The sequence below is a fragment of the Chlorocebus sabaeus genome, chromosome 7 (assembly GCF_047675955.1).
Source record: "Chlorocebus sabaeus isolate Y175 chromosome 7, mChlSab1.0.hap1, whole genome shotgun sequence".
NCBI classification, from domain to species: domain Eukaryota; kingdom Metazoa; phylum Chordata; class Mammalia; order Primates; family Cercopithecidae; genus Chlorocebus; species Chlorocebus sabaeus.
The window spans coordinates 136,857,718-136,884,802 of NC_132910.1; the positions used below are offsets into that span (position 1 = coordinate 136,857,718).

A 27,085-nucleotide genomic window follows, 5' to 3' on the forward strand; every position below is an offset into this window, starting at 1 on the left:
GGTCAGTTAAACCTCTTGTTTATAAATTGCCCAGTCTCAGGTAGTATCTTTACAGCAATGTGAAACTGAACTAATACATCTGGGAAATTCTTTTTCTCTCCTTCCTTTCTGAAGGACAGCTTTGACTGATATTATATTCTTGGTTGCCAGGTTTTGTACTTTCAGTACTTTAAATATATCATCCCACTCTCTCAGCCTACATGATTTCTGCTGAGAAATCCACTGATAATCTTATGAAGCTTCCCTTGTATGTGAAGAAGTGCTTTTCTCTTGCTTCTTTGAAAATTCTCTCTTTGTCATGGTGAGGATCTCTTTATATTTAATCTATTGGATTTCTTTTGGGCTTCATAAATATGGATGTTTATTTCATTTATGTCTCCACATTTTGAGAGTTTTCTGTTCTTATTTTTAAAAATAAGTTTCTGCAACTTTCTCTTTCTCTGCTTCTTCTGGAACTCTTGTCATGCATATTAGTTTTCTTAACAGTGTCCTATAATTTTTGTCAGCTTTCTGCAATCTTTATCATTCCTTTTGTTACTCTGACTGGGTAATTTCAAATGACCTGTATCTGAGTGTGCTGATTCGTTCTCCTGCTTGATCAAGTCTGCTGCTGAAGCTGTTTGTGAATTTTTTCAATTCAGTCATTGTGTTCTTCAGTTCCAGAATTTCTGTTTGGTTCTTTTTTATGGTTCCTATCTCTTTTTGTTGAACTTCTAATTTTGCTCATGTATTGTTTTCCTGATTTTGTTTACTGTCTATCTATATTGTTTTGTAGCTCACTGAGCTTTCTTAAGATAATTATTTTTAACTCTTTGTCATGCAGTATAGATCTCCATTTCTTTAGGGTCGCCTCCTGCTGCTTTATTTTCTTCCTTTGGTGGTTTCTTGTTTCCCTGATTATTTGTGATCAGTGTGGCCTTGCATTGAAGTAGGTACCTATTTCAGTCTTTACATACTAGCTTCAGTAGAGGAAGCTGTTCACTAGTCAGACTGACCAGAGATTGTGGGTGGCTTGTCTGTTGGGGTCTATGCAGGGGATTTCTGCTGGAGTTCTAAGGTAGGCAGGGCTGGATTCTGGGTTCATTCATTGTGGTTGTCTGTATTCTGTGCACAAGGACTGGCTTGAAGCATGGATCCTTGAGGGCTGACTTGGCACTGAAATGAGCCTTAAGCCTGAGTCTGCAGGGGCCAGCCTAACATGGGGATCACCTGGCACCTGAGTTCATGGGGATAGACCTGTTCCTGAGTTTATTCAGGCTGTCCTGGGACCAGGTTCCACTGGGATGAGCCCAGCATCTGTGTCCACATGGCCAAGATCTCTGGAGACTTGACCTGGTGCTGGATCTAAAGGGGATGGCCTGAATTCTAGGCCCATGGGTACCAACTTGGAGCCTTGGGCTGCTGGGGCTAATATGGAGGCTAGAGTCTTGGGGGCCAGGCTAGAGCTGGAGCAAGTCTGAAGTCTAGGTCTTCTGTGGCCACCTTGGAGTCTGGAGTCCCAGGGGCTGACCTGGTCTGGGGTGAGCATGGGGCTGAGGCCACAGAGGCCAGTCTGGCCTGTGGCAGGCCTGAATCCTGGTACTGGGGTTTACTGGAGTGGGCTTGGTGCTTGGGGTCTGTGGTGAAGTTGGGTGCTATCTTAACTGTCCCTCTTCCATGCAAGAGGGTATCTCTCTCCGTGCTGTGCTGCCCAGGCTTGAAGGTGGGGTGACACTGGTAATGTGAAATTGTCCTTCCTATGCACTTCAATGTGTCTTTTCTTACTTCTGTGCTGCAACTGGGTGGTATAACCTCTCACCTGATTCCTGAGCTCTAGTGAAGTTATTTTCGTGCATGGATACTTGTTCAAATCGATGTTTCTGCAAGGGATGAGCACTGGAAACTCCTGTTCTGACAAACTCCTATTCCGGTTCTTGCTGACATCACTCCCTGAAATAGTTAATATACTTAACAGCTGAACACGGATAGGATGTTCACGGAATATGTTGACAGGACAAAAAGTTGAAACTGTTGGCAGAAACCCAAAGTCAATATCGAAGCCAAGGAAAACATTGCCTGCGGTGCCACATTAGAACAGCTTGAAGACCGTTCATTTTTAAGTGACAAGAGACTCACCTCCAAGAAGCAATTGTGTTTTCAGGTAGCAAATTTCTATTATTCTGATTGTTTCCAAAGAAACTATAATTTTTAAAGTATAGTTTTTTACTTTATGAGAAAATTAGTCATTTATATTCTAATTTCCTGAGTATATAGGTAGTAGAGAAGGAACTGATATTCCTTTATGTAGAAATATTTAAATGTAAGATGATTTTAAATCAAAAAGAATACTTGATTGATTTAAAATTTTTAATTGGGCTTTAATATTTTCAGAGGTTTTCTTTACTTAGGGATTTTTGGACTGACATTATTGCCATTATTTATTAATTTTTTTTTTTGCCCAAATCAAGAGGTTTCATAACTGTTTAATCTCTCTCTCTACCAATTCCCTTTCCAACATTACTACCCACAGAGTTTGCCAATCAACAATAAACACAACAGTAGTCTGGAGGTCTCAATTTGTATCTTGGGAAGCATTATAAACTTTCCAACTCCCTAGACACAAATGTAGAGAAAAAAGCCCCTTGTTTTCTATACCAGAAACTGTGTGCTTTGTCTTGTAATTCAGACATTTACAAGAAAATCTGTATCACCTTAAATTAAGATTTATGTTAAATGCGATCTAAAACCAACAGAGTTATGTATCGTTTTCTTTTTTAGAATGATTTTATTCAAGCAAGCAACTTATTTCCTTTCCTTGTTTGCTACGGTTTCCTGTGGTAAGTGAATTATCTATAAAGCATGAAATTCAGGCTAAGACAGGAGTAGCCAAGCAAGTCGCACCACCCCAGCAGAAAGCTATTGAACATACAGCTTCAGGGATGGAGATAGTCCCTGGTGATTCAGGACACGTGTCTATTTAATGTTCCAGAACAAGTACGACTTGTGAGATATATTGCTCTATACATACATTGCAGGCCAGAGGAAGGAGCTCACAAGTGGGAATGTCTTGGGACTTGTGTTAATAAAAACTTCTGTTTACAGATGACACTCTGCAAAACAAAACTCAAAACAAAAAAATTACTCCTCTATTTTTATCAACATTAAAAAATTAAACATTATCTGAAATTTAAAAAGAATGCTGGGCATTATACAGTGTCTGGGTCCGATCCAAGTATCTGTTAGGTACTTGATACATAGTTTTACTCTGGACAGCCAGGGAACCATTTCAAAAATGAAAGTACCTGGTTTAAATTTAACTTAGCAAACCAGGCAGTTGGATAGTTCTAGGTGAGTAACTTTCAACACCAGATTTTGATCTCATTTCTCTATTAATATCATTAATTTTTGGAGAATAAAAAGGATTCTGGACATTTCATTAATCGCTATAGAGGAAGTTTTCTCTGTGTCCCCACAAGGCATGATTCTGAGTCTATGGTGACTTAAGAGGGCCACGTAACAATGAGTATTTAACTTTCCTCTCGTATGGCTACAATAAACGTCTACAGGGAAGGTTTACATTCATAAAGAGACTACTTTTCCAGGAAAAAAGGCTTTTATTCCCCCTAAATCACAACTCCCCTGTTATGCCAGAGATACTGTGAACCACGGCCACCTCCAGGTGGTTTCTCATTTTCTGTTTTTTTCTTTTGGCAAAATAAATCATGATTATGGCTAGGAAAATTAAGGATGTAAATAAGCAAAAACTAGAAACTACGTATTGCATGTAGTCCCCAAATTCAGAAGCAGTCATTGTTAAACATCTTTTGTTTAGTCTTTCAGATATTTTTCTACATATGCCTATTTGCACATTTTACAAAAAAGAGTTATTAACTATGCATACTCTTTGACTTGCATTTTCCACTTATAGCTACCTTTTGGTGCAAATAAATGACATTTTTTGGAGCTTGCTATTCTCTTTTTATGGTATGTTTGTGTGCACATTCTTATGCACTTAGTTATTTCTGTAGAATACATTTTTTGAAATAAAAATACTAGATTCAAAGGTATGAATATTTTAGAAGGTTTTATGGTGTGGCATCATGAAATTATCTTTCAGAAAAGTTACTCCCTAGTTGACTTCTTCTACCAGCTAATAAGAGTCCTCATTTACCCCACTTAGGCCAACTCTAACAGGCTTCTGTTGCTTTGCATCCCGACATATTTATCTTTCTAGAAACAGTATCCTAATTTATTTCTGCAGAGCTACTGCCTCTCAGTTTTTGTCCATGTGGTTCTGATGACCCTGACTCTTTTGCTGAACCAGGAAGTGCACACATCCTGCTGACTGCAGTGACCCAATCAGAGCCAACATCTTGCAATGAAGCGTTTGTTTAGACGTCTAGAAATAGGACTCTTACTTTTCTTTTCCAATTTAACTTGAAACATAAGAGAATACAGAGGCCTGAGCTGCTGGTCCTATTTTGCTACTATGTGGAGCTTGAGAGTAAAGGTAACACCACGACTGGAGCAAGCGGAAGGAGACTGTTGTCCACTGATGCTATCCGTTGAGCACAATGTGGGGTTACTCCTTAAGCCAGAGTCACCATGGGCCTTTTGGCTCCTGAACCAATAGATTTCATTTGTATTCAAGCCACTTTGTACTAGGTTTTCCATCATTTGCAATCAAAACCAGTATACAAATACTGGTTATTTAATTTTTCATTTTTACTAATCTCATGGAAAAACTGGCTTCTAGTTGTTTTAACTTGCCTATATTTGTGATTCTTCCCATTTTCATGTACTTACTAATCACTTCTATTTCTTTTGTAAATTATCTTTTAATATTTGTCCACTAATTCTTTAAAATTAGAGTACTTTTCTTCTCCTTATTGTTTATGTAATTGTTAAACGAGACTGAATAACCTGCCCAAAATCCATGGACATGGGAGCCCATGTGAAAGCTTTGAAAGCCACCATCATTATGAGATAAACTATGTAACAGTACTTTACATATGCTCCAAAATACAGTACAGACACGGCTATCGTTGTCATGATCATCATTATCATCATGATCACCAACTTAGGAGGATAAGCAAGAACACCTACTAGAAGTTTCTTTCCATTCTGCAACAAAGTTGACGTCTTTCTAGTCACTCCCTTCCCTGACTGAGTCACATGGCAGGTCACAGAGGCCCAATGGCAGAATGGGAAGCTCTGGGCCAGCACCAGCCATTGTGTGCATCCTTGCGTGTGAACCTAGGTGCTGGAAGAGGAGTGACTGCTTGATAATTATGAGTCAATCAAAACCACCAACTGTCTGAAAAAACAGGCCTCTTTGTAACTCGTATTGTCACTAAACCAACGCCTCCACGCTTTGTGCATACGTGAAATCTAGGCAATACACTTGTATTCCCCAAAGCTTCCATTTGAAGAGATCTGCGCTCTTCCCAAATATAAACCTTACCCAAGAGGTGGTCATCTGGCCGCACCTCTGAGAGGGATAGAAGAAGTCCTGCTGTGTTGGGTGGTCAGACTGGGGCTCAGGGCCAGAATCCCCAGGGGGTAGGATAGTGCAGAGAAGATGGCACTCTCCAGTGCTTAATAAAATGCACGTGGTCTAAGCTGCCCATTTCCTCAAAGGCAATAAAAAAATAAGTACTATTTAAATTGAAGAGTAACTACTGCCCCAGCGAATGGACAGGTTGTCATCGGAATAGCCATGGTTAATGCCCCAGAGAATGGACAGGTTGTCATCGGAATAGCCATGGTTAATGCCCCAGCGAATGGACAGGTTGTCATCGGAGTAGCCATGGTTAATGGTCAGTTGACTGACTGAAATGAATATGCTAGCTGACCAGGAAAGCTCATTAAGCAGACTTGGAAGACAGTCTTTCCAGGTAAATCCAAATTTACAAATTAAAGCAGTAATGACACCTAATTCGCTAATAATAGGTGGGGTGCAGTGTATTTTAGAGCTGGGAATAATTCCAAACAGCAAATAGTTCAAAATTTACTTTCAATTAAACTAATTTAAAAATGAGTAAAAAATATTGTCAGTTTGCTTGAATCATACTGAGATGCGGAACAATATTTAGCACTGCATGCTAGAAAAGGACACAGGATTGGGAGTCAGGGCTGGGTGACTGTCACAGGATTTTCGTTAACTGTGTGGATCTTGGGCAAGTCCATATGCCCTGAGATTCAGTTATTTAACTTTCTTTCGAAAAACCTAATCCAGATGCAGATAACAAAGCCTGCTTCTAACTTCCCTTGCAGAATTGTGAGAAGCTGGTGGAGATGTTTGTAACCAAAGTGTTTTGAAAATAGAGCAAATATTATTCTTTTTAAGGCATGATATTTTCATAGCATGTCAGGCAACAGGGAAAAACTAAGTTAGGATTTTATTTTATTGTGGGTAATTTATGTGCAAATTATTGTGCAATTTAATGAAAATAAGCCAAATTTTTATTGCAGAAGTGCCCAGAAAATTAAATAACACTCTACATTGTTCAAATGGTTGCCTTAATATATTTTATTTTCTCAGCATAATTAGAATTATATTATACAGGTCTTTGAGTAGTCAGTCAGTGGGAGAAGTTAAGACAACAGATATCTTTTTGTTAAAATTATTATTTGAATTATCTCAAATTAACTTTTATGGTTCTATCACAGGATGTCTGACTCAACTATATGAAAACACCTTCTTCAGAGGTGGGGATGTGGCTTCCCTGTACACCCCGAACGCCCAGCACTGCCAGATGATGTGCACGTTCCACCCAAGGTGCTTGCTATTCAGTTTTCTTCCAGCAAGTTCCATCAATGACATGGAGAAAAGGTAAAAGTTGATATTTCATTATTGGAGAAGCCGTTTTTCTAAACTGAATCGGTTTTGTGCAAAGAGGTATAGTATAACTGAGAGTTCTGTCTCAGACGGGGTTCAAGGACCAGCTTCAGCAAAATCCCTTCAAGTGGTTTTTACAAATGCAGATTCCTCGGCAACAACCCAGATTTGCTGAACCAAAGTTTCTTGGGACTAGAAATCTGCATTTTAAACAATCACTGTGTTTATTTAAAGTAGTAGAAGCTAGTCATTTTCTACTCAAAGCCTCAAAAGGCTTGAACATCGTTGGGCTAAGAGATTGTCTCCAGAAAGCGTCTAACAGGCGAACATTTCATCTGAATAAAGAAACAGACTTAACTGTGTGACCCGTGATCACATTAGTGGCTAGCACAGTCCGAAGGAAATAACGTAAGACAAGCATTTTGCGGAGAATATAATTGAGAAAGATCTAGAACTTGTGATTTTGGGACAGGGCAGATCTGAATGACGCCTAAAGTGAGCCAGTTTGGGCACCTATGGCATGATGCTGTGTATGGTATGTGTGTGTTCATGTGTGCTTGTGCTTGTGTAAATATGTATTATTAACTGGAGATTTGTAAAAGTATTGGAAAAATACTACTTATGATTTTTTTTTTTTTTTTTTTTTTTTGAGATGGAGTCTTGCTTTGTAACCCAGGCTGGAGTGCAGTGGCACAATCTTGGCTCACTGCAACTTCCGCCTCCCAGGTTCAAGCGATTCTCCTGCCTTAGCCTCCCAAGTAGCTGGGATTACAGGCACGCACCACTACATCTGGCGCTAATTTTTGTATTTTTAGTAGAGACGGGGTTTCACCATATTGACCAGGCTGGCCTTGAACTCCTGACCTCGTGATCCACCTGCCTCTGCCTCCTAAAGTGCTGGGATTACAGATGTGAGCCACCGCACCCGGCTATAATTACAATTTTTATTACATCAGAGTGATACTTATTAATCACAAGCTACAGTTTCATCTTAATGTTTTTTCATTTTGAATAAGAATAAGCTTTTCTTTGTTGTTCCCATTTCCATATTCATAACTCTTTTCTCATCTTTACTCCACGTGAGTTTATGAACTAGAAATTGGATAGTCATTCTCTGATCCTACATGTTAAACTTGTAGAGAAAACCCAGATTGTATGTGAGGATCATCATATTAAAAGTGGAGGTAGGTTCTAGAATTCTTATAAATAATGAAATTAACATGAAGGCTGACATTTGAGACAGAGGGAAGTCTTTCATTAAGTGCAGACTACAAGGAGTTAATAAGCAAGATGAACACACAATATACAGATCCAGCTCTTATCACTAAGTTAATTTTTTTAAGTAAATGAAAGTATTTGCAAAAATAATTACCAATTAAGGACATAGTTGCCTGAAAGTTTAAGAACACAGGAAAAATCATTAACTCTTCAATATGGTTGACTTTCTGTACTTAAAAAATGTGAGTGTAAAGAAAACGCAATGCTGAAGTTAAATATTATGGGGACGTTATAAAATTACCTCTAAGAGTGTTCTTTCCAGCAAGTTTTGGGGAAGCTATATTATTTCCCTTATTCCTGGTTTTATTTGTTAGTGTATAGAAAATGCTAGACATTTCCTCAATGTATGTTTGTTGTTCTACTTCCTAAATAAAGCTACTTTTAAAACAGGTTTGGCTGCTTCTTGAAAGATAGTGTTACAGGAACCCTGCCAAAAGTACATCGAGCAGGTGCAATTTCTGGACATTCCTTAAAGCAATGTGGTCATCAAATAAGTGGTAAGTTGCGAATTTCTTAGCTACATTTGAGTTAATATTGGATCTACCTTAGAACAGCTTTTGCTAAAAGTTTGTACTGCTACAGCCTTTTGGAAGGAATCACTTATAAAGATAGAAGATGGGGCAGTATTCTGGACACAAAAGAGGGACCCATATTCATCTGGACACTTCTGTTGTCTTTATCAATCGACACATACTTAATGAGCCTCTATTATTTATGAGGTTAGCACTCAAGTGTAAGATTTGCAGAAAATGAATCCAAATAATCGTGTCTCCTTGTTTCCAGATAAGAATTTTTAAGAAAACACGAGGGAACATCTCTCTCAGGTTCACGTGACGGTAATTTTTATATCAGTGATTCTCAACCAGCAGTGATTTTTGTCTCTTCCGTGAGGGGACATTTGACAATGTCTGGAGACACTTTTGGTTGCTATGACTAGGGAGGGCGCTATTAGCATTTACTAAGTAGAGGCCAGAATGCCTCTCTCATTTACTAAGAATGCCTCTCTCATTTACTAAGAAGAGGCCAGAATGTTCGAATGCTGCTGCCCAACCTTCTACAAGGCACAGAGAGGTCCTCCACAGCAAATAATCTTCTGGCCCAAAATGTCAACAGTGCTGACATCAAGAAACTCTGATATACCATTAGGCCCAAACTGAAGAACAGAGTTCTGCAAATCTTGCTAAAAATAATACTTCTTAAAGGAAACTTGAAGACTAGGATGCTAGAGAACTTTGATTTTACATCTGAAGCTACTGATGTCTTGGGAAATAATTTCCAACGCTATCCTAATAAATTTAAGACAAATGAACTATTTCTCAAACATGACTGGGACTGATCAGGAAGTGAAAAGTGCTGAAAAGATTCAACTGATGGGTTGTTGGAATCTTAAAATAGCTGTGCTGTGATTCTTTGTGTGACTATACATCATTACGATTTTATCTGTATTATGCACAATTAATTTTGTAGGTTCAAATTTCAGATGTTTTTAAATTTGTCATCCTTTCCTCCCTCATTGATATCACCCCTTCAATACACACACACTTGGAGCCTGCTGTTTGCATTTTAACCAGTTATCGAAGGATGGCAAAGCCTTCGTTATCAATATGGGCCTGACTTAGCCAGTGTAATAGGTGTAGTCTACCTGAGGTGGGGTACATTTCCTATTTTATAAGATCAATGTGTATGTTCATCTAATTTGGTATAAAGTATTCAAGGAAGTGCTGTTTCCAATTGTTGTATCTTATAGCAAAATTTAAAGAAAAAGTAATATTGTGCCTTTCCCAATATTCCTGTTATTGTTAATGTATTCTAAAACTCAGTGTTACTCACTTAGCTTGCTTTTAATGTTTTTTTCTAACTTCATCATCTTAAAGTGAAAAATTGTTCCCAAGTACATAAAATCTCTACTTTCAGGAACAATTCTAGTCAAAAGCATTTAGAGCTTTCATATGAACACTTAAAAAGTTGTTATTTGTAAGAGTCCCATCCCAACTCTTAGCCTATTCTTTTCTCACATGCAGAAAAATTGGAAAGAGATTTCATTTCTACTGTCTGCAAATTCCTGTATTTAAGAACCACTGTGAATAATCCACCTCCCTACCCAATTCAACATGCAGTTTTCCTGACAGTTTGTATATTTTCTGTCTTTCCCACCCTTAAATTTAGTTTTATGACTTCAACCATACTTCTTAGGAGTGGAAAGTTACCTGTAATAGATTATGGTTTATTCCACATAATCTTGGGGAATAAAACTTTAAAAAAGTTTATGGTTTATACTTCTGGTTTACATTACTTCCTTAACCAAAAGTCTAACTAAGAAATTTGAACATTTAAAAAAAAAGAGCCTAATTTTGCTTCATTGTCTGTGAAAAGAATTATCTATATCTTTTGCATGTAAGACAAATCTCAGTGAAAAGGGTGCTTAAATAGAAGTTAACACTATTTTAAAGCAAGAATGGAAGTGGTTTCATCATGCATAAACAACAACTCTCCACATTTTGTAACGATTGATCCAGATGCAATTTGTAGTCAGACAGGAGAAGTTGAAAGCAGAAAAAGAACACTGGGAGATAGAGAAGCTCCTTCATTCAATGCAAAAGGTCAAAGGCACATCAGTTTCTTTAATAATGCAAACCTCAGCACACATTATCAGTGTCCTCATTATTATTGCCTTGTTTATTTTCCACTGCTCACTGTTAATTTCAACGTGAAATTTACCTGTATTGCTGCATGCATCTTGCAGTTTAAGAAGCGAAGTAACCCAATTTCCAAGCTAGTACTTTCAGGAAAATATTGGATTGTATTTACTTCAAGCAGAGTTCGATAATTTATGGACATAATAAAAATTTTAAATCCCTTAATTAATATAGCAATTGCCAAAACTGGGCTGTTATGCTTCTAAACTACCAGCCCAAATGGTAGCGGGTATCTAATCTACCTCTAGAAAGAAAATGGACTGTGTTTGCTCTATGTATTTTTCTTGTACAGCTTGCCACCGAGACATTTATAAAGGGATTGATATGAGAGGAGTCAATTTTAATGTATCTAAGGTTAGCAGTGTTGAAGAATGCCAAAAACGGTGCACCAACAACATTCGCTGCCAATTTTTTTCATACGCCACACGAACATTTCACAATGCAGAGTACCGGTGAGTACAATTCATGGTGTTTGTTCTTGATATTAGTGCCCCCAGGATCTCACTGTATTCTTCACAACCTCTTTTGTTCCCAAACTAAAAACCAAACAGGGCTTTTACTCCTAACCACTTTCCTTATTTACTTATTCTACTTTATATTTTTATCTTCCTTTTTTTTTTTTTTTGAGACGCAGTCTCGCTCTGTTGCCCAGGCTGGAGTGCAGTGGCGCAATCTCGGCTCACTGCAACCTGTGCTTCCTGGCTTCAAGCAATCCTCCTTCCTCAGCCTCCCATGTAGCTAGGACTACAGGTGCCCACCACCACACCTAGCTTATTTTTGTGTTTTTAGTAGAGACGGGGTTTTACCATGTTGCTCAGGCTGGTCTGGAACTCCTGATCTCGTGATCCACCCACCTGGGCCTTCCAAAGCGCTGGGATTACAGGCATGAGCCACTGCTCCCGGCCCTTCATTTTTAAATTAAATAATTCATTTAATTTCATTTGTTTCTCTACTCTTTTCCTCTAGCAGGTAATTGTACCCCATCTTCAAAGCCTGGCATCCTCTTCCACCACTTCTCCAAAGGCTGATTCTTTCAGGTCTTTCCTCAGATACCGTCCCCTCCAAAGGGCCATTTCTGAACATTCTCTTTTAAGCCACATTCAGCTCTGTTTATTTCATTCGTAGAGTTAATCACCATTTGATTTTAATTTGTGAATTTCTTTCCTTATTTTTAAATCTCATTTTTGTTTGCATAGATGTATGGGGTACAAGTGTAATTTTGTTACCTTGGTGTATTGTACAGTGGTAAAGTCTGGGCTTTTGGTATATCCCTCACTGGAGTCATGTACATTGTACCCACCAAGCAATTTTTCATCACCTGCCCCTTTCCCACCTCTCTATCACCTTCCCAGTCTCTACTGTCAATCACTCCATGCTCTTCTCAATTGTGGTGTCATTTTTCCTGAAGCGAAATTTTGGTGTCATTGTTTCTGAAGTCATTTTCTGAAGTCTGTGTCATTTTTTGCTTTCCTGAAGTGAGTTTTGGTGTCATTTTTCCTGAAGTTCCATTTGCCCCACGCATAGGCCTTACTTATAGAATGAGGGTTTAGTGTCATGGTGACTCCTGCCTCATTCTCACCCCAACTTTCCCTTGACCCCTTTGCGAGGAGAAGGATGTCCATTTGATTAATAATGCAAACCCCTAAACCACTCATTATCAGCATCATTGTTTTTTCCACTGTCCGTTTGAATACTAAATGTTACCTGGACTGCTACCTCCACCTCAAAGTGCAGGAAGCAAAGTAACCTCTTTTCTTCCCACTCAGGAACACTTGCCTGTTAAAGCACAGTCCTGGAGGAACACCTACCACTATAAAGGTGCTGAATAACGTGGAATCTGGATTCTCACTGAAGCCCTGTGCCCTTTCAGAAATTGGTAATTGTAGGACCACTTCACCTTGTGATTGTAGTAGGCAGAATAGGAGCCCCCAGAGATGTCCCTGTGCGGAGCTCCGGTACCTGTGCGTGTGTTCCCACAGCTGGCAAAAGCGTTTCTATCAATGGGATTCAGTTAAGGACTTTGAGATGGGGAGTGTACTCTGGATTTTCTTGATGGGCCCAATGTACTCACAGGGTTGAGTGCTCACAAGAGTAATAAGAAAAAGAGAGAGGCAGAAGGGTCAGAGGCAGAGAGAGGTTTGAAGGTGTTACACTGCTGGCTTTGAAGATGAAGGTCCATGAGCCAAGGAATTCAGGCGGCCTCTAGAAGTTGAAAAGGGCGAGGAAAGAGTTTCCCTGTGGAACATCCTGGAGGAACAAGCCCTGCTGATGTCTTCATTTTAGCCCAGTAAGACCCAATCTCTAGAATGGTAAGATAATAAATTTGTGTTGTTTTTAACCACTAAGTTTGTGGTTATGCCCCTAGAGCAGCAGTTATAGGAAACTAGTACAGTGATGTTGTTATAGGTACAATGATATTGTAGCAAAACTGTAAGGTCGTTCCTTGGTTGTGTCCCTATCTAGGGAAATGACTCTACCGGGGGAGGGAAATAACATTCTGTCGTGTCACACATAAAGGTAATTTCCATGGAATTATCCAGAAAATTGCCATGACATTCCACCTCATTTAGCATATCAGGATGTTAATGACTGTTAATGACAAGATGTTACTGAAACCAAATCCCTTACTGCCAGTTCTCCGCAGTACTGGGTGCTGGCTCTGTGCCTGGCCCTGTATTGGGTGCTGGGCTAGGATTTCCCTGTGGAAGATTGGGAAGGTTGGTTACAAGGTGTCTGTTTTCCCGTCTCCTCTTTGCGACAGCACACCTTCTCCACGGTGTGTGCCGGGTCCACACGTGCTGGTGATGTGATTTTAACGTTCATATTATTTTTTTCCGGGAGAGTTTTTGAAGGCTGCCAGGAGGCAGCACTCGATGCAAGCATGCTCCATTCTGTACCCAGCACTGTTGCTGGAAGGATTTGCTGCACTTACCCAGGGAACAGGCACGCTCTTGCCGTGGTTCTGGGCTGTCACAGCTGCTGTCCACACCTGGGAGAGCACCCTGGATGGCTCATCTCTGTACTTGCTTTCTTTTTAAATTGCAGTGAGTTCACATGTGATTTAATCTGATCAAATGGCCTTTACAGACTGGTAAAAATCTGGCTGTTTCAGGCAGTGTTTTGAGCTGCTAAGGGCATGGCTTTTCACTGAGTACATGTTCCCTGTTCCTCAGGGAACACCCAGTAGCTACGTGCCTCCTCAACCTGGAGTAGGGCTGTCTCCTGGCCTCACTGCCCAGATGAGATTCATAAGTTAGGGTTCATCTGTAGTCATCACTACAGATTTGTCCTTAGTTTCACCACGGATTTTTCTAATTTTACAAACAAAACCCCTAAGGCTCCTAGAAGGAGGGCAGAAGTGAAGGTGCTCGGGGGTCATATAGCTGATGAGCTGAACCAGAACTTGACCCTTGGGTCACACAGATTTCACATTGCTCACTCCCCCTTTTGATTTTTTAATGGATTTAATGGTGTTTTAAAGTCTCCTGCCCCTCAACTCATATGAATTCATCATATTTACAGATTTCCTTCTCTTGCGGTCCATCTTCCTGCATAGATCTTGAGAGATGTCACGATAATCACATCTCCCCAGTTAATTTAACAAAACCATTTGCAATTCTGATATGGAAAATCTACCATATGACTTATTAATTTATCAATTGAGGTGATAAACATATGTTTCAAGCCAAAAGTAGGAGAACATAAACTGGAAAAAAAAGTTTTGTTTTTTTTAAATTTTTATCACCTCTGGGGAAGAAAGTCTGATAAATGAACCTGGTTGATGAAATTGCAATTAGTGGGAGCAACATCATGGTTTCTGTTCTGAGACTAACCAGATGGCATACTTGAAATAGAGAATGTCCTAGAAATCAACTGGTTGCTTGGCCAAAATATCTATCAATAGTGCCTGACATATTAGATAGGAAAAGCAAAGTAAAAGCAATTTTAATAGATTAGGACATTGGACTGAAGTATTGCATATATTTAATGTCATGTGCATCTGTGTGAAGAGACCACCAAACAGGCTTTGTGTGAGCAATAAAGCTTTTTAATCACCTGGGTGCAGGAAGGCTGAGTCCAAAAAGAGAGTCAGGGAAGGGAGATAGGGGTGGGGCCATTTTACAGGATTTGGGTAGGTTATGGAAAATTACAGTCAAAGGGGTTGTTCTCTGGTGGGCAGAGGTGCTCAGTGGGAGAGCTTCTGAGCCAGGAGAAGGAATTTCACAAGGTAATGTCATCAGTTAAGGCAAGAACTGACTATTTTCACTCCTTTTGTCATTCTTCAGTTACTTCAGGCCATCTGGATGTATGTGTTCAGGCTTAGTCCCAGAGGCCTGACATTCCTGTCTTCTTATATTATTAAGAAAAATAAAATGAAACAGGGGTAAAGTGTTGGGGTGGTAAAAATTTTGGGGGTGGTATGGAGAGATAACGGGCAATGTTTCTCAGGGCGGCTTCGAGCAGGGTTGTTAGAAGGAGCATTTGCCATATAGAATGATTGGTGATGGCCTGGATATGGTTTTGTATGAATTGAGAAACTAAATGGAAAACACAAGGTCTGAACAAGAGAAGGAGAAAAACAGGTATTAAAGGACTAAGAATTGGGAGGACCCAGGACATCTAATTAGAGAGTGCCTAAGGGGGTTCAACATAATTAGTTGCTTGGTTGGTGCGTTTTTGGGCTCTATCCTTGACAGAGTCCTCCTTTTTAAGTTGGAGCCTGAGCTTGGTGAGGTGTGTTTTTAAAAGACCATTAGTCCATTCTACCTGTCCTGAAGATTGAGGACGGTAAGGGGTATGAAGGTTTTACTGACTACTAAGAGCCTGAGAAACTGTTTGGGTGATTTGACTAATAAAGGCCGGTCCATTATGAGATTGTATAGAGGTGGGAAGGCCAAACCAAGGAATTATGTCTGACAGAAGGGAAGAAATGACCATAGTGGCCTTCTCAGACCCTGTGGGAAAGGCCTCTACCCATCCAGTGAAAGTGTCTACCCAGACCAAGAGGTATTTTAGTTTCCTGACTTGGGGCATGTGAGTAAAGTCAATTTACCAGTCCTGAGCAGGGACAAATCCCCAAGCTTGATGTGTAGGGAAGGGAGGGGGCCTGAATGTCCCTGAGGAGTAGTAGAATAGCAGATGGAATACTGAGAAGTGATTTCCTTGAGGATAGATTTCCACAATGGAAAGGAAAAGAGGGGTTTTAAGAGGCAGGGAAACTTACAGGGAAAAGGTTTGTAACTTACAGGGAAAAGGTTACGAAATGATGACAGAATAGAATGGGCCTGTGAGGCTGGAAGGAGATATTTTCCTTGGTCCAAGAACTATTTGCCTTGTGTGGGAAGAGACTGATAGGTGGAAGTTTCAATGTGGGAGTAGATGTGAGTGACCGATTAGAGGGAGGAAAAACTGGCCATGAGGGACAGGAGTTGGAATGCTAGCTGCTTTTATAGCTACCTTATCAGCATGGGTGTTGCCTTGAGCAATGGGATCTGATGCCTTTTGATGGCCCTTGCAGTGAATGACTCTAGCTTCCTTTGGAAGTAAAGTGGCCTTGAGAAGAGTTTTTATTAAAGAGGCATTAATGATGGAGGACCCTTGCAGAGTGAGGAAACCTCTTTCAGCCCATATAACAGCATAGTGGTGCAGGATATGGAAGGCATATTTAGAGTTAGTGTAAATATTGATGCATAGTCCCTTTGCAAGAGTGAGGGCCTGAGTTAAGTCAATGAGTTTGGCTTGCTGAGAGGTAAGTTAAGGCAATGAGTTTGGCTTGCTGAGAGGTAGTGGAGGGGTGCAGAGTGGTAGCCTCAATGATAGATGTGGAAGATATTATAGCATAGCCTGCCTTTGCTGGTGAGTGGTGATTACTGCCATCAATCAACCAAGTGTGATCAGGATAAGGAATAGGAAAGATGGAAATATGGGGAAATGGAGTGGATGTCAGGTGGATCAGAGAGATACAACCATGGGGATGGAGGCCAGCCTAAAACAGTAAGGTCAAGTTGTTTGGACAGAAAGGCTACAGGGTATGGTCCTGGCTCTTGTGTAAGAATTTTGACTGCACAGCCCTGTACTTTGGCTGTGTGTAATGAAAAGGTTGGGATGAGTTAGGGAGAGCTAGTGTGGGAGCAGCTTCTAGGGCTGTTTTTAAGGAACAGCAAGAGGAGTGGCTAAAGGATTTAGGATCTATGGGGTCAGCTAGGTTTGCTTTTGTGAGTTTATATAATGATTTAGTCAGGATGGTAAAACTAGGTATCCAAAGGTGGAAATATTTAACAATGCCTAGGAAGAAAATAATTTGTTGTTTTGTAGAAGGGGTTGGGGCTTTGGATATTAGCCAGACAAGATCAGCAGGGAGAGCACGTGTGTTCTCATGAAGAATTATGTCGAGATAGGTAATGGATGAGGAAGAAATTTGGGCTTGACTGAAGTAATGGGGGCTGTCTGTGAAGCCTCGCGACAGTACAGCCCAGGTAATTTGCTGAGCCTGATGGGTGTCAGGGTCAGTCCAAGTGAAAGCAAAAAGAGGCTGGGATGAAGGGTGCAAAGGAATAGTAAAGAAAGCATGTTTGAGATCTAAAACAGAATAATGGGTTATGGAGGGGTTGTGGAGGGAGGTATTAAGGATAGGAGAGTATATATCCACTGGGTGGATAGGCAAGACAATTTGGCTGATAAGGCACAGATCCTGAACTAACCTGTAAGGCTTGTCTTGTTTTTGGACAGGTAAAATGGGGGAATTATAAAGAGAGTTTATAGGCTTTAAAAGGCCCTGCTGTAACAGGCGAGTGATAACAGGCTTTAATCCTTTCAAAGCGTGCTGTAGGATGGAACAGTGGCGTTGGGCAGGGTAAGTGTGATTAGGTTTTAATGGGATGGTAAGGGGTGCATGATCAGTTGCCAAGGAGGGAGCAGAGGTAACCTACACTTGTGGATGAAGGTGGGGACATAAAAGGGGAGGATGCGAAGGAGGCTTTGGGGACAAGGGTGGCAATGAGGTGTGGCTGTGGCCTAGGAAAATCAGGGAAGCAGATAATTTAGTTAAAATGCCTCAACCTAATAAAGGAGCTGGGTAGGTGGGGATAAGTAAAAAGGAGTGCATAAAAGAATGTTGTCCAAGTTGGCACCACAGTTGGGGAGTTTTAAGAGGTTTAGAAACCTGGCCGTCAATACCCACAACAGTTATGGGAGCAAGGAAAACAGGCCCTTGCAAAGAAGGTAATGTGGAGTAGGTAGCAGCTGTATTAATTAAGAAGGGGACAGACTTACCTTCCACTGTAAGAGTTGCCCAAGGCGTCTGTGATGGTCCAGGAGGCTTCCGAGGCGATCAGGCAGCATCAGTTTTCAGCTGCTAAGCCAAGAAGATCTGGGAAGGCGTCAGTCAGAGAGCCTTGGGTCAGAGTTCCAGGGGCTCTGGGAGTGGCTGCTGGGCGAGTTGGAGAATCCGATTTCCACTGGGGTCCCACACAGATGGGACATGGCTTAGGAGGAATCCTGGGCTGTGGGCATTCCTTGGCCCAGTGGCCAGATTTCTGGCACTTGAAACAAGATCCTGATGGAGGAGGTCCTGTAGGAATGCTTGACCACTGCAGCTTAGGCATTTTGAAGTTTTTGTGTGCTGGAGATGTGGCTGGGTTTTGTCTCACAGCAGAGGCAAGGAATTGCAACTCAGAAATATGTTGCTACTTGTCTGCCTCTACTCTATTATTGTACACCTTGAAGGCAAGGTTAATTAAGTCCTGCTGTGGGGTTTGAGAGCTGGAATCTAATTTTTGGAGGTTTTTTTTTAAATGTCAGGAGCTGACTGGGTGATAAAATGCGTATTGAGAATAAGACGGCCTTCTGGCCCTTCTGGGTCTAGGGCTGTAAAGCATCTCAGGGTTGCTGCCAAATGAGCCATGAACTGGGCTAGGTTTTTTATATTTGATGAAAAAGAGCCTAAATGCTAACTGATTTGGGAGAAGTCACATAAAGAAGAAAGAGCATTAATCTTGACTATGCCTTTAGCTCCAGCCACCTCTTTAGGAGGAAATTGTTGGGCAGGTGAGAAGGCCGGGTGTGAAGCTGGACCGGGTGTGAGGAGGGGAGGTGATAGAAGGGTTATAGGTTGGAGGAGCAGGGACTGAGGGAGAATTGGGACCTGGCTCAGTCTGGCGAGGAGCAGCCTGGGGAGGAGGGGAGAGGTCAGATGGGTCCATAGAAAAGGAAGATTGGAAAGACTCAGCAACGCTTGGGGTTGGGATTGAGGGGACAGGCGGGAGGGAAAGAAGAAGATTTGGGATGAGTTGCATTGGGAACAAAGACTAGGGAGGGACTGATGTGTAAAAGAATGCCTGGACGTCAGGCAGCTCAGACCATTTGCCCATTTTACAACAAGAATTATCTAGATCTTGTAGGATGGAAAAATCGAAAGTGCCGTTTTCTGGCTATTTGGAACTACTGTCGAGCTTGTATTGGGGTTAAGCGGCATTGCAGAAGAAAATAAGGCGTTTCGGTTTTAGGTCAGGTGTGAGTTGAAGAGGTTTTAAGTTCTTGAGAACATAGGCTAAGGGAGAAGAAGGAGGAGTGGAGGGTGGAAAGTTGCCTATAGTGAAGGAGGCAAGCCCAGAGAAAAGAGAGGGTAGAGACACGGAGAGAAGAGGTCAGGGTGCTTGCCCCCCCCGGAAAGTGGTGCTTGCTACTAAGGGTGAAGGATCAGGGCAGGCATCCCTGCGGTGATCAGACACCTCTGAAACATGGGTGCATAATCAAGCAGGTGTCCCTGTAGTGATTCAACGCCAAAGGAAGACTGTCTTCCCGAGTCCATGACCGGTGCCAGAGTTTTGGGTTCACAGATAAAACACATCTCCTCTGTCTCTACCAGAAAACGAAATGAATTGAAATTCAGAGAAGGGAGAGATTGAAGGATGGCGCCAAGACTAAGAGGAGAAAGAGGTTGAGGGATAGTGAGAGAGATTGGATAAGAGAGTAAAAAGAGGCCGTTTACCCGATTTAAAATCGGTGAGATGTTCCTTGGGCTGGTTGGTCTGAGGACCAGAGGTCGTAGGTGGATCTTTCTCACAGAGCAAAGAGCAGGAGGACAGGGGATTGATCTCCCAAGGGAGGTCCCCCCATCCGTGTCACGGCACCAAATATCATGTGCGCCCGTGTGAAGAGACCACTAAACAGGCTTTGTGTGAGCAATAAAGCTTTTTAATCACCTGGGTGCAGGTGGGCTGAGTCAGAAAAGAGAGTCAGTGAAGGGAGATGGGGGTGGGCCGTTTTATAGGATTTGGGTGGGTAATAGAAAATTACAGTCAAAGCAGTTGTTCTCTGACGGGCAGGGTCGGGGGTCACAAGGCGCTCAGTGGGTAAGCTTCTGAGCCAGGAGAAGGAATTTCACAAGGTGATGTCATCAGTTAAGGCAGGAACCGGCCATTTTCACTTCTTTTGTCATTCTTCGGTTACTTCAGGCCATCTGGATGTATGCGTTCAGGCTTGGGCGCAGAGACCTGACATTTAACATGGATAAACGTGAAGTTCTTAGAATCATACATACACATTGGAAAAGATGGGGTTTAATAGCACTTTATAAGAAGACTTGAAGAATGTTTGAGAATCCACTATGAAGCTGCTGAAAATATCAAGAAAATTTAATTCTTATATATATAAATAATATGTCTGTTTTACATGAATTCCCTCTATCAAGTTTGGTATTTTAACATAGCATATATTATTTTTTCATAGTAGATTTAAAATTTTTGATATATAATTTAGATAACATAAAATTAACCCTTTGAAAGTGTACAACTCGGTGGTTTTTAGTACATCCACCTGATTTCACAAGAATCACCACTATCTAGTTCCAAAACATTTTTATTATCACTGAAGAAAGACTGTATCCATTGGCAGTCTTTCTCCATTGCCTACTCCTCCAATCCCCTGGCAACCACTAATCTACTTTCTATGTCTGTGGACTTGACTCTGGGACATTTTACATAAATGGAATCATGCAATGTGGCACATTTTGCATCTAGCTTTTTTCATCTGGAGTGTTTTCAAGGCTCATTCATATTCTAGCATATATTGGTACTTTGTTCCTATTTAGGACTAAATAATATTCTATTGTATGAATAAACCATATTTTGTTTATATACTTAGTTCAATGAACATTTGAGTTGTTTCTGGATTTTTTTTTTTTTTTTTTGCCTCTTATGAATAATGCTGCAACGGACAGCAGTTTTTGTGTAGGCATGCATTTTAAATTCTATTATGTATATACTTAGGATTAAAATTGTTGGATCATACAGTAACTCCATGTTTAACTTTTTGATGAAGTGTCAAACTGTTTTTGAGAGCAGCTACACAATTTTACATTCTTACCAGCAACAACTGAGTGCTTCAATCTCTCTACAACCTTAACAACACTTGTTTTTGTCTTTTTTATTATTGCCTTTCTAGGCAGTGTGAAGTGGTATCTCACTGTGGTTTTGATATGTGTTTCCCCAATGACTAATAATGTTGTGTATCTTTTCATGTGCTTATTATCAATTTGAATAAATTCTTTGGGGAAATCTCTGTTTAAATCCTTTAGCCATTAAAAATAATTGGGTTATTTTGTTTTCATTGTTGAGTTGTATGAACTCTTTATATACTCTGGATACTGCACTCTTGTAACATGTATTATTGGCAAAAATTTCTGTGCATCTGCAGGTCATCTTTTCACTTTACTGATGGTGTTCTCTGAAGCGCAAAAGTTTTTAAACTTGATGAAATCCAGTCTGGCTTTATTCTTGCATGTGCTTTACCTAAAATGCCAAAACCTAATTCATGGTTATGAAGATTTTTGCTTATGATTTGTTCTTAGAGGTTTATAGTTTTAGCTCTTACATTTAGGCATTTGATGCATTTTAAATTAAATTTTGTGTATGGTGTAAAGTAGGAATCCAACTTAATTCTTGCATGTGGATATTCAGTTATTCCATTGTCTTGAAACACTTTTCAAAATCAATTTTCTATAAATGTAAGTTTATTTTTAGACCATCAGTTCTATCCCATTGACCTGTATGTCTGTCCTAATGCCAGTTACACACAGTCTTGATTACTATAACTTTGTAGTAAGTTTTGAACTCAGACAGTCTGAGTGCTTTTATTTTGTTCTTTTTCAAGATTAATTTGGTTATTCCGGATCTTTTGCATTTCCATATGAATTGTAGGTTGGTTGTCAATTTCTGCAACAAAAAGACAGCAGGATTTTGATAGAGAGTGCACTGAATCTGTGGACCAATGAATATCAATAGAATTATGTGTTACCAAATTTAGTAAACTGCATAAACAATAGGAACACAACTAAAATAAAACTAAGATATAAGATCGTATTAATGTAATGTTAATAAAAATGGATTGTCTCCTGTTCTAATTTTAATGGGCACAAGGCATTTTTGTTAATCACTTTTTATTAAAGAATTTTTTATAATAGTCAAGAAAATACAACAACAAAACACCCTTACATTCCAAAGGCCTCAGAGTCAGAGTAATAGAAGGAAAACATAAACACATGCTGAGTAATGCAAACATTTGGCAACGGTGGTGGCTGGAGCTGGAAGCACAGCTTTTATTTCTCTGACAGGAGTTTGCCCATTAGAGTTGGACCAGTTTTGCCTTCCTCTAAATGACAAACAGTTTGGAGGTATTTTAAAGGACGTTTTTTCACTTAGGATGTTTAGTACCATGAATAATATAAATAGTCATAATTCCTTAATTACGATGACAAAATACAAGCGAATTTAGCATCGTGTGGTTTCCTAAGGAACATCTCTCTCTGAGTTCACAGGCTGTCATATGAACATCTTCCAGCATCTTGCCTTCTCGGATGTGGATGTTGCCAGAGTTCTCGCTCCAGATGCTTTTGTGTGTCGAACCATCTGCACCTATCATCCCAGCTGCCTCTTCTTTACGTTCTATACGAACGCGTGGAAGATCGAGTCACAAAGGCCAGTATGCACGGCTGGCACCTGCTGCTGTACTTTCATCACTTTTATTTTAGAGTCTGAGTTTTTAACAGTTTCGTTCATTTCCCTCAAAACACGTGGACCTGCAGTTTAAGTCGGTACTTTCCTGCCAGGTGCAGATTAGTTAAGAGATTAGCAGACTTCTCCGCCTATCTTCTCTTTAAAACACATGTTACCAGCCGGGCGCGGTGGCTCAGGCCTGTAATCCCAGCACATTGGGAGGCCGAGGCGGGCGGATCACGAGGTCAGCAGATCGAGACCATCCTGGCTAACACGGTGAAACCCCGTCTCTACTAAAAATACAAAAAACTAGCCGGGCGAGGTGGCAGCGCCTGTAGTCCCAGCTCCTCGGGAGGCTGAGACAGGAGAATGGCGGGAACCCGGGGGGCGGAGCTTGCAGTGAGCCAAGATGGCGCTACTCACTCCAGCCTGGGCGACAGAGCGAGACTCCGTCTCAAAAAAAAACAAAAAAAACCAAAAAAACGAAAAAACACGTTACCATTGAATCCAGGAAGCAATAGCCATGAGAACAAAGAAGGATCTGACGCCTTTGAATGAAGATTCAAAACACGATCTTCATGTTTTGTATTAGCTTGGAGTAAAAGCCGCTCACCGGCAGAATATCCCTTAAGCTTGTTGCCTCTTCTCTTTGTTTCAGAAACTAGAACTCTGTTTATTCTGATCAAGGCTCTGTCCCACTCTCTTTATCTCAGATAACCCACCCTCTCCTACACACAGCATGGAGCTAAGAGAAGGGTGCCTAGTTATGGAATATCATCGGCAGCATAAACTCCCAGAATTTCTTCTTTGATTTTTTTGTTTGTTTGTTTTTCCAGTTAGAAGGTGGAACTTCGTCACTGTCCTCTCTTCAGGTTGTCTGTACCTATTAGTTTTCTCCAGAGGGAGATGTGGTTTGATTTACATTTAATCTCCGCAATTTATTAGAGTCCTGTAGTCGGATTTCTTTGGAAGAGAGTTTCCCAAAAGAATAAAATTTGCCAAGGTGCTTTTTGGGTGTGAGCTGCTTTTGTATTTGCCTAATGCCTTTAATGCAAATTTCTTTCTTTCTCTCTTGCTTTTTTTTTTAAAAAAAAAAAATAGAAATGTTTGTTTTCTTAAAACATCTGACAGTGGCACACCAAGTTCCTCTACTCCTCAAGAAAACACCACATCTGGATACAGCCTTTTAACCTGCAAAAGAACTTTACCTGGTAATGTGATTCAATAATAATATTACATAAAACGTAACATATTTCATGACTTAACAGCAACAGTGTTGAAACAATTCACAAGGTAACAGAAACTTGTGTAAATGTCGTTCATTGCTTTTCTCATTTGGTATCTTTTCGTGTTTATAATTGACACAGAACCCTGCCATTCTAAAATTTACCCGGGAGTTGACTTTGGAGGAGAAGAATTGAATGTGACTTTCGTTAAAGGAGTGAATGTTTGCCAAGAGACTTGTACAGAGATGATTCGCTGTCAGTTTTTCACTTATTCTTTACTCCCAGAAGACTGTAAGGAGGAGAAGTAAGGGACATTTGATTTTCCGTGATCATTTCATATTCTTTTTCCTCCAGTGAAGGCTTACTCTTTCTACTGTTCATTTCATTTAGGTGTAAGTGTTTCTTAAGATTATCTTCGGATGGTTCTCCAACTAGGATTACATATGGGACACAAGGGAGCTCTGGTTACTCTTTGAGATTGTGTAACACTGGGGACAGCTCTGGTGAGTAACCTCACTTTTTCATGGAACTGTAAGGGCTGTCTGTCATGTTGATAGTGTGCTTAGTCTTAAGGAATTATATGTCTTGTTCTCCTTGGTTAGAAGGGACTTTGATTCACTTCTAATTCCAACCATTAGCGTCAACACTCTCGTTTCAGTCTGCACAACAAAAACAAGCTCACGCATTGTGGGAGGAACAAACTCTTCTTGGGGAGAGTGGCCCTGGCAGGTGAGCCTGCAGGTGAAGCTGATGGCTCAGAGGCACCTGTGTGGAGGGTCACTCATAGGACACCAGTGGGTCCTCACTGCTGCCCACTGCTTTGATGGGTAAGTGTTGGATGCATCTCATCCAGAGTCTTACCTTGACTTTTCATTTTGAAGGGTCTGTGATCAGCTGCTTCACCGTCATGTGACTTTATGAATAGAGATGTGTTAAAGCAGGGATGGTATTCACAACATTTAACTAGCAGAGTCCAAGCACTGACCAGTCTGACCATCATAACAGAGTGTGGTCTCTGTACAGGACTGATGGCCCTAGGTGGGTATTCTCCCACAGAAAGAGAAACAAACACAATACACCACTCCTCCAACCCACCACCCACCACCAATCCCACCACCCATCCTGACACCAATCCCGACACCAATTCCACCACCAATCACACCACCAATCCCACAACCAGTCCCAATGCTACCCACCACCAATCCCTCCACCAATCCCACCACCACCCACCACCAATCCCGCCACCAATCCCAGCACCCATCCCACCACCAATCCCTCCACCAATCCCACCACCAATCCCACCACCACCCACCACCACCCACCACCAATCCCGCCACCAATCCCAGCACCCATCCCACCACCAATCCCTCCACCAATCCCACCACCAATCCCATCACCACCCACCACCACCCATCACCAATCCCACCACCAATCCCACCACCAATCCCACCACCACCCACCACCACCCATCACCAATCCCACCACCAATCCCACCACCACCCACCACCACCCATCACCAATCCCACCACCAATACCACCACCAGTCCCACCACCACCCATCACCAATCCCACCACCAATACCACCACCAGTCCCAACGCTACCCACTACCAATCCCTCCACCAATCCCACCACCACCCACCACCCATCCCACCACCAATCCCACCACCAACCCCACCACCAATCCCACTATCACCCACCACCAATCCCACCACCAATCCCACCACCCATCCCACCACCCATCCCACCCCACAACCCACCACCCATCCTGACACCAATCCCGACACCAATTCCACCACCACCCACCACCAATCCCACCACCAATCCCACCACCAGTCCCAACGCTACCCACCACCAATCCCTCCACCAATCCCACCACCACCCACCACCAATCCCACCACCAATCCCACCACCACCCACCACCAATCCCACCACAACCTACCACCAATCCCACCACCAATCCCACCACCAATCCCACCACCAATCCCACCACCACCTACCACCAATCCCACCATCAATCCCACCACCAATCCCACCACCAATCCCAGCACCCATCCCACCACCAATCCCACCACCAGCCACCACCAATCCCACTATCACCCACCACCAATCCCACCACCAATCCCACCACCACCCACCACCAATCCCACCACCAATCCTACCACCCACCACCAATCCCACCACCACCTACCACCAATCCCACCATCAATCCCACCACCAATCCCACCACCACCCACCACCAATCCCACCACCAATCCCACCACCACCTACCACCAATCCCACCACCAATCCCACCACCACCCACCACCAATCCCACCACCAATCCCACCACCACCCACCACCAATCCCACCACCACCTACCACCAATCCCACCACCAATCCGACCACCACCCACCACCACCCACCACCAATCCCGCCACCAATCCCACCACCAATCCCACCACCACCCACCACCAATCCCACCACCAATTCCTACACCAGTCCCTCCACCAATCCCACCACCAATCCCATCATGAATCCCTCCACCAATCCCACCTCCAATCCCACCACCCACCACCAATCCCACCACCAATCCCACCACCACCCACCACCAATCCCACCAGCAATCCCACCACCAATCCCACCACCAATCCCTCCACCAATCTCACCAGCAATCCCACCACCAATCCCTCCACCAATCCCACCACCAATCCTACCACCCACCACTAATCCCATGACCACCCACCACCAATCCCAATCCCACTACCAATCCCCCTACCCACCAGCAATCCCATCACCAATCCCTCCACCAATCCCACCACCAATCCCACTACCCACCACCAATCCCACCACCAATCCCACCACCACCCACCACCAATCCCACCAGCAATCCCACCACCAATCCCTCCATCAATCCCACCACCACCCACCACCAATCCCTCCATTAATCCCACCACCAATCCCACCACCCACTACCAATCCCACCACCACCCACCACCAATCCCACCACCACCCACCACCAATCCCACTACCCACCACCAATCCCTCCATCAATCCCACCACCAATCCCACCACCCACTACCAATCCCACCACC

The 27,085-nt window shown here is 42.0% G+C and overlaps 1 protein-coding gene across 2 annotated transcripts in view; it reads left to right on the top strand.

Annotated features, from left to right (window-relative positions):
* Window positions 1-1,019: 1,019 nt before the first annotated feature.
* KLKB1 (kallikrein B1) overlaps window positions 1,020-27,085 on the top strand; it is a 32,755-nt gene continuing 6,689 nt past the window's right edge. The window contains exons 1-11 of one of the 2 annotated variants that reach the window (XM_073017836.1): window positions 1,020-2,140; window positions 2,758-2,816; window positions 6,652-6,814; window positions 8,489-8,595; window positions 11,087-11,246; window positions 12,561-12,670; window positions 22,610-22,769; window positions 23,889-23,998; window positions 24,155-24,317; window positions 24,404-24,516; window positions 24,672-24,840. In XM_073017836.1, the coding sequence (XP_072873937.1) occupies window positions 2,759-2,816; window positions 6,652-6,814; window positions 8,489-8,595; window positions 11,087-11,246; window positions 12,561-12,670; window positions 22,610-22,769; window positions 23,889-23,998; window positions 24,155-24,317; window positions 24,404-24,516; window positions 24,672-24,840 (1,313 nt within the window). In that variant the 5' untranslated portion in view covers window positions 1,020-2,140; window position 2,758. Of the gene's footprint in view, window positions 2,141-2,757; window positions 2,817-6,651; window positions 6,815-8,488; window positions 8,596-11,086; window positions 11,247-12,560; window positions 12,671-22,604; window positions 22,783-23,888; window positions 23,999-24,154; window positions 24,318-24,403; window positions 24,517-24,671; window positions 24,841-27,085 lie in introns of those variants that run through there. The other variant, XM_073017837.1, reaches the window with a different exon arrangement.